The following is a 7,828-nucleotide window of genomic DNA, read 5'->3' as shown; positions in this document are numbered from 1 at the left end:
CCATCATACGATCAGCTCACTTCCTTACATTACTCTGAGTTTATCCTCCCACGTCAGCTGCTAAACCATTAGACAACTAAGCCTTCTAAACTGTATCACAGAAACACTTTTTCTCAGCTGGAAGTATTTCTCTCAGAACAATCCCCAGGATGACTGGATTCTACTCCTTTCACAGACCTGAAACTGCTCTTTTCTGAGATAAGTCAAGTACCAACTTCTTTCTCCTGACCCTGCCTCTCTCTTCAGCTGTTGACTGTGAAATTCTCTTTATTTACCTGGCACTTCTATAGACATCGCTAACGCATCGTTATACTTATTTGCTCCTAATATCCTTTCTCCTGTAATCGACAGGAGGTATCTTTCCACAGGAAAAGATCTCTGTGATATTATAGCTGGGTATCTAACCCTTTACTGCTTTCCCATCTTCTCTCCCATATGCAACTCCTTTCAGAAATTATAATCTCAGAAGCACGTCCTCTATCAAGAAAAGTTCCTCATTTATTCCCCTTCCAAAATGCAGATCAACAACCAGTTTGCTGAATTGAGAAATGCTGCCTGAGGATCACAAGCGTTTGGCTTGAATGTGATTATGGATTTCCTTTTGGAATCTGTACCTGCTTAGGGTCAGTTTCCACTCGCTTCAATGAGACTTCAGGCTCTGAATCAGCATCTTCATGACATGTCAATTTAACGGTACTTAAGGCAGAACCACTTATTCTTGATTTCATCTTACTTGAAGTATTTGACAAGCAATATTTCAATAAAAAATGATCAGTTAAAATGTCATTAAAACAACTCTGAAAGACTCTGATTATCCTTTATCATTACTCTTCATTCTCCCAACAGCTCTGCAGTCTGTCTCACGAAACTCCTGTCTTCATACCTCATTATTCCCTTCTGAAATTTTATCATTATAGCCTGCTTACACCTCCTCTACCACGCTGACAAATGCTACTGTGACCTATGATACATATTATAGTTCTAGTTATATCTACAGAATCAAACCTGCAAAACCTACATCCTGATCTGCCTGTGACTTACAGGTCACCTTTGATTGGCCCCAGATTTCTTTATGCTTCAGCCTCCCCTGCCATAATGCTGTTCTTTGAGATTTATGGCAGAAAACCACAGAACAAAGCTATATAATAATACTACTTATAAAGAGCTTTCAAGTGTGCTGCAGCATCTTTGAATGACTAAACCCATGCAGAGAGTAATTATATCTGACCAGTCATATAAATGAAGTATCTGTCAAAGTGCCCTACTGGACAGTGGCTCTCAACCAATGATCTAACATACTTTCTGCTTCTACAACACACTTGTGATGAAAAGGAAGAGATGTGACACATCCATTTACTTCCAGCCTGAAATAAACTGCCCTCTTGTAGTTCTTTGCTATGGTAGTCTAAAAGATGCTAGATGCATTTAACCTTCCTGTAGCAAGTTATCTTTTCGTGCAGGAAAAAGTTTAGCTCAACTCTCTCTCCCCAAACTTCTTTGCAACTACCCTAAATGCATTCAGCTGGGTGCTGGGAGTTGAGACCAAAAGAACTGAAGCTCTGCCTGAGAACATTTGCCACCCACATACTGCAACAGTGTTCAGGCGCTAAATCTTATTTATGAGCCTCAGTCTCATTCCCAGTCCTTTGTGCCAAAATCCCAATATAATTTGTGCACGAGTGGTCATGCAGCTTTGCCATTATTTGCTACACACTAACCTTCTCTTAATCTGATTTTTGGACTATAGAGATACTACAACTGAAAAACACAGAGCCACAAAAATGTGTGGGACTATGGATATGACAAAGGACATCAGGAGATGCGTGGAGAGGCACAGTCAAGGAACAATAAAAAGTATCAGAGAACAGAGTATAAGGAACACTGAAATTGCACTGTATGAACACTGCATTAACCCACTGAGCAACAAAACCAGAACTGGAACCAGACAGCTTGCTTTGAACACTTCATCAAGCATGCTTCTCTGAAATATGCTGAACTAAAAATCCAGCCAAACTGTAGACATCTGCTATGCAGAAATATCCTTTGGGCTAATCCAGGACTGAACACAAATCCATTTTGGTGCTCTGGTCTCTTGGGAATAGAAGGCAAGTAACCCTGGGATTTGTGATGATGTATTGAGGCATGGCTTTTGAAAGAAAACCGATTTGCCACCTTCATTCATGTTGAATTCCAGTAAATACAAAGTTTGCTCTCTACCCTCATTCACTATCCTCGCTCATCTGAAAGACTTGAGAATGATATTACAAGTAGCTCATTCTCCGAGTGAGAATGTGTCCATGTGTCACTTCGATGTGGGACCATGTCTGACACAGGACCAATGCCAATCCATGGGAGTAACTTACAGAGTTCCATAGTTTACATAAGCTGTCCCATATATATACTTGAGAAAGCCTAGTTTTCATATTTGTATCTATTTCTATTTTACATTTCTATTTGTCAAAACGAAAATAAAGGGCTGTAAAGCCAAAGCAGAGCCTCGATTCTGGATGCTTGCCAGGAAAATGTAACTCTATCCCACCCTCTGCCCAACATAAAGGCTAAACAATGTTTATCACTTGTGTCATCTAGTTCAGTCTCTCCCCTAGGCTCCAAGTGTCAAACTGCAGCAACACAGCAAGCCTCAGCCTGAACTGAGTTATAGTATAACTAGCACAGGGTCATGAATAAGCCTGATTACAAACGATCATGTTTACAAAGCAGCCTTTTTAAAAACGCAGCCAAGTCTCACAGATACCATACTTGGTAGTTTCGTGCTTCTTGTAATAGGCTGCCACGTTAAAATCTTTGCTATCGGGATCGTTTGTGCTCCTCTATGAGATGCCTCGCGCTTCAGGCCGGGCTGTGGACGTCCGTCTGCGGGAGCAGCTTCTGAGGCAGAGTCCGGATTTACAAGGCACCGCTGGAAGGGCACCGCTGCAACCCTCCGCGCCTCCCTCATCCCTATCCCCTTCTATAAAGTCGAAACGAAGGTTCCTGGATGTTTTTTCCCCACTTGCTCCCCCCAACCCCTGCCCAAAGGAGTGGCGGGAGCATGCAGCCGGGCTCTTTCCCTCACCCCGAGGAGTGGGATAAGCAACTGCCGCGGCGGAGCTGGGAGGTTTCGGGGAGGGACTGGGGTGAGGTGTGTGGAACCGGGGCGGTGGCGGCGGGCGGCATGGGAGCGCACTTTCCGCTGGAGGGGAGAGGGGCCGCGGTGGGTGCCCGGAGTAGGGGAGCACTGCCAGCCCCGGGAGAGCAGCTGCCCGGCCGAGGGCCAGGGACCTGGCCGGCACGTCGGGGCGCGGCAGCGGGGCCGGACAGCGAGGCGCACGGCTCCTCCCGCCGGGGCGCTGACGGGCTGGGCCGGTGCGGGCCGGGGGCGGAGAAGGGGGGAGCCGCTGCCGTCACCGAGGCTCCCAGCTCACTCGCGTCGCCGCCGCGGCAGCCCCAGCCCCGCTCCCACCCCTTTGCCTTCCCCCACCCTCCTCCCCTTTCTCTCGCTCACTCGGCGATAGCAGTGTGCATCTCCTCCCAGATGGCAGCCGACAGAGCCATGCAGCCTCCCGCTCCTCATCCTCCTCCTCTCTCTCCTCTCCAGCTCTAAGTCAATGCCATGCTGCCGTTGCTCCTCCCGGCACTGCTGGCCGCCTGCCTTCCACCCTGCCAGGGCTGGAACCCCTCGGCGGCTGCCAGCGGGCAGGAGGAGCAGGAGCAAGAGCTCTTCTTGCCCCCTGTCAACTCCTCCTCTCACCCCTTGGCCAGCCTCGAGATGGACCTCGACGGGGCAGCAAGCAAGGAGGACGGCAGCACTCCCAGCCCGGGCACGCCGGCTGCCTCTAGCCAAGAGCCTTTCCCTTCTGCCCCCACCTCCTCCGGGCAACAGCAACAGCAGCAGCGTCCCCAGCCGCAGGGGCAACCGCAGCCCGCCGAGGACCCCCACTGCAATATCAGCGTGCAGCGGCAGATGCTGAGCTCGCTGCTGGTACGCTGGAGCCGCCCGCTGGGTATCCAGTGCGACCTCCTGCTCTTCTCCACCAACAGCCACGGGCGGGCTTTCTTCTCCGCCGCCTTCCACCGCGTGGGGCCGCCGCTAGTCATCGAGCACCTGGGGCTGGCGTCCGGCGGCGCCCAGCAGGACTTGCGGCTCTGCGTGGGCTGCAGCTGGGTGCGGGGACGGAGGGTCGGGCGCCTGCGGAGCGCCGCGCCCCAGGCCCCCGCCGCGCCCCAGGCCCCCCCTGCGCCCCAGCCCGCTGCCCCCGCCGCCTCCTCCTCCTCCTCACTCTCGTACCCGCCGGCGGCGGAGCCCGGCCAGTACTGGCTGCAAGGGGAGCCGCTGAATTTCTGCTGCCTCGATTTCAGCTTGGAGGAGCTGAAGGGTGAGCCGGGCTGGCGGATGAACCGCAAACCCATCGAGTCTACCTTGGTGGCTTGTTTCATGACTCTGGTCATCATCGTGTGGAGCGTGGCCGCCCTCATCTGGCCGGTGCCCATCATCGCCGGCTTCTTGCCCAACGGCATGGAGCAGCGCCGCAGCACCGCCGCCGCCACCACCACCGCCGCCGCCAAGTAGTCTCTCTCTAGGTGAACTCCAACCTCCTCCTTCGTCGTGTGGTGTGGAAGGACGCGAGGCAGCCGACTCCCGCCGGGACAGACTGTCGTGTTTTTCGTGTTTTAAAGCGTGTCACAAGTGCGCGGCGAGACGCTGCCGGCCCGGGCGGCTCTGGGGCCGCCTGAGGGCTCGGCCCGCCCTGAGGCGCGCGGGGCCTCCTGAGGGCCCGGCCCGCCCTGAGGCGCGTTGGGCCGCCTGAGGGCCAGGCCCGCCGTGAGGGCAGAGCAGCGCTGCCGCGCCATCCGCCCCTCTCCCTCCCCTGGCGACCAAATTCTGTGTGCTCGTTTTGTACCTTTAATACTCGTTTTAAACGAAGCTTTTGGTAAAAAAGAAGAAAGAAAAAAAAAAGAAAAAGACACTCCCCCCATCAACGCAGGAAATAAAAGACCCTCCCATTCAACCGCATTTGTTGTAGTCTAAGTAGATTTTTTTTGTATCTGAATACAGTTTGGATGGGTTTTTTTCGTTATTGATGGGAATTTTTGGCAGGATTGAGAATTGAAGCAGTATATATGTTGTTATTACTGAAGCTGAACTTTAACAAACCGTTTACACTGTATTTCCCTGTTGAGATCGTATGTATTATTGTAGCTCTGTGCTATTTAGCTTTTAATACAGAGGTTTTCTTTCTGGAGCCACCATAGACTTTTGTTGGTCTCTTTCCGCCAAGGTGGAATGGAGGGTTTGTCCGATCTCCCCATCTGCTGGATGGAGCTCCTCTTTACCTGTGAGATGATGTTGCCAGGGTTGTTGGTGTAAAAAGGATGATTGCAAACCCTTTCTGAATAGTGTTTGCCCTATCCATGCAGTAGATTTAGGTCTATATGCCTATCCCAAGGTTGGGTGGTGTGAGGTGGGGAGCGTGCCTGTGCCAGAGATTTTCCAGAGGTGATTTACTTTGCACAGCTCCACAGACTAAGGCTTTCTACTTGGTCTGAGGTCGGGTGGTTTGGGTCCTGGGAAGATGATGCCCACTCTTTTGAGGTCTGTAAAACAGCAACATGGGGGCAGGTCTCTGACTTCCACAAAATGCATTCCTCATAAACAACTCAGACACAGTGTTATTTGTCGAAGACATGGTAAAATCATACCTCTTTTTCGTCCACCAGCCTGCAGAGTTGGCTCATAGAAAGCCTGTGAGGTGGAGAGGAGGCAGGAGATGCTGGTCCAGAGCTATATTACGACTGCTGCTGTGCGAGCACGCAAAGAAAGATTCACAAGGTTTCATCTTTCTTGTTTGAGCGGGTGGTTGCATAGCCTGAAATATCATTTGTGGTATAGTTCCATTTGTTTAGCCTTATAAGAAGTGGTTTCATTCATCTTAGATGTGATTAGTCCAGCTGAAGATTCTAAAACCAAAATGCGAGCTTAAGTGAGAAAGATTTGCAATAGGAATTCTCATTTCATTATCAATATCAATGTATTTAATTTGTTAGGAACACGTGAACTCACTTGTGGCTAATTTGGTGTATTTGTAATGTTGTTTTCTTCCCTGTGGCTTGGTAGAAATGACTGAATGAAGGTCTGAAAGGATTAAATTCTTGAGATTCCTATTTTTTAAACTGAAAACAAAACAAAATAAATGCATGCTCTGTGTGTATGCTCTCTGGGAAAAAAAGAACCCAAAACACCTATGCTGAAAAAGATTGACAAAGAGCAAAAATAAACTGAGATTTTTAAGTGTCCCATGTTACTGGGCTACCTCTGCACTCAGTTTTTCTTGTTGATCTTAACAGGCAGGTCACTCAAGTAAGCATTGCAATAGTGCTGTTTTCAGAAAGTAGAGGAACCAGACATTGTGAGAAACATTCATTTGACCTGTTGATCCAAAAGGTACCCTTTCCCTGTGTGCTTAGCTTACAGAGCCCCTTTTTTCTTTCCTTGATGTGAAAAGCATAGTGTTATTTCCACCTTGTGTAATTCTTTTGTACACAGACATTGGACATGCTTGAGAGCAGTTATTTGCCTATAATGCCCTGCGTGGCAGAAAAGCCTCTTCATATTGAAAGGCAAGGAGAGCAAGAGAACACGAAGCTGATGTTAATAGCCTCCTGGAGGAGAAATGCTCCACATACAGAATAAATCTGAGAAGATTTAGGCAAATCTTGTCTTCTTTTAAATAAAGATCCACTTAGGAGGAGAGTTTAATCTTTTGAATGAGATATATTTAACAACTGTGGTTGGAAGTTTCGCTTGCTTTGCAGCACATGATCCATAATACCCACTGTGATCTGGGGAGCCTATGCCTGTGCTTCAGCTCAAGGTTGGAATCTCTCTCTTTATTACCTTAGTTTCACCAGTGACATGCTGTTGGGTTGGGGTTTTTTTCAGAATTGCATCAACAGAAGCAAGAGAATCATGTTACTGTCTGAAATAGGCACCTTCAGCTCCTAAAGGTTTATTATTGGCAGTTCTCACAAACGCCTACCAGTTGTTACAGCAAAACTGGTACAAAATGGTTTGTGTCTTCTACTAATATCAGTTTGAATACAAACCTCGTGAGCAGGCAGTGCCACTCTCAGAATGTTTTGCTGCTTTTCTTAAAAAGCATGATAGAAAGAGGCATTTGCTCAGAGTTTGTTACATAAGCTTTTAAGTGGAGCTACTATTAAAAATCTGCTAAAGAGTTAAATGTTTAAAAAACAAACAAACACACCCAAAAGGCAAATCTTGTCCAGAATACAAACAAAATGAAAACATGTTGAGGGAGTAGTGATCCCAGAAACGACATGCAAAGAGCTTTTCTGTGTTAGGGAAGGTGTTTCCTTAGGTCACAATAACCGTTGAGGTGAATGTATTCCCCTCTCAGAGAGAAGTCAGTCCGTGTTCCTGTGCCTTAAAGAGGAATTTAAGGCACAGCAGAGTGCACAGAGATTACTTGATGTACAGAGTTTAGCCTGGACCCAACTCTCTAAACCCTCAGGTTTCAGTGAGGTGGCAGCAGGTTTCTCCTGTAAAGAGAATGGAAATCCACGATACAGCCCATGAGCTTGCTTCAGTCGCTGTTACATCTATCAGTAACTCTGCTCCCATAGCTGTGGCTGCTACCATGACTCTAAGTAACTGCTAATTTTGAGTAACAAAAAGCAGACACAGCTTTTGACCACATCCATGGGAATTTCACGTGATCCAACCCAGAAGAGTCAAGCCCTGAGCAATGTGAAATGGTACCTCTGCACACCAGCTACTTTTAGATTCCAGCTTTAGACACCAAAGTGT

General features: G+C 48.3%; 1 protein-coding gene across 1 annotated transcript; it reads left to right on the top strand.

Annotated features, from left to right (window-relative positions):
- The first annotated feature begins 3,545 nt into the window (after positions 1-3,545).
- Positions 3,546-4,675, top strand: TMEM158 (transmembrane protein 158). The gene has a single exon (XM_061997190.1). The coding sequence runs from the start codon at positions 3,614-3,616 to the stop codon at positions 4,568-4,570; it is 957 nt and encodes a 318-aa protein (XP_061853174.1). The 5' UTR covers positions 3,546-3,613; the 3' UTR covers positions 4,571-4,675.
- Positions 4,676-7,828: the final 3,153 nt, after the last annotated feature.

This window comes from Colius striatus, chromosome 5 (genome assembly GCF_028858725.1).
Source record: "Colius striatus isolate bColStr4 chromosome 5, bColStr4.1.hap1, whole genome shotgun sequence".
Lineage (NCBI taxonomy): Eukaryota > Metazoa > Chordata > Aves > Coliiformes > Coliidae > Colius > Colius striatus.
The sequence above is the reverse complement of the archived record's forward strand: the minus strand, read 5'-3'. Positions and strand labels throughout refer to the sequence as shown.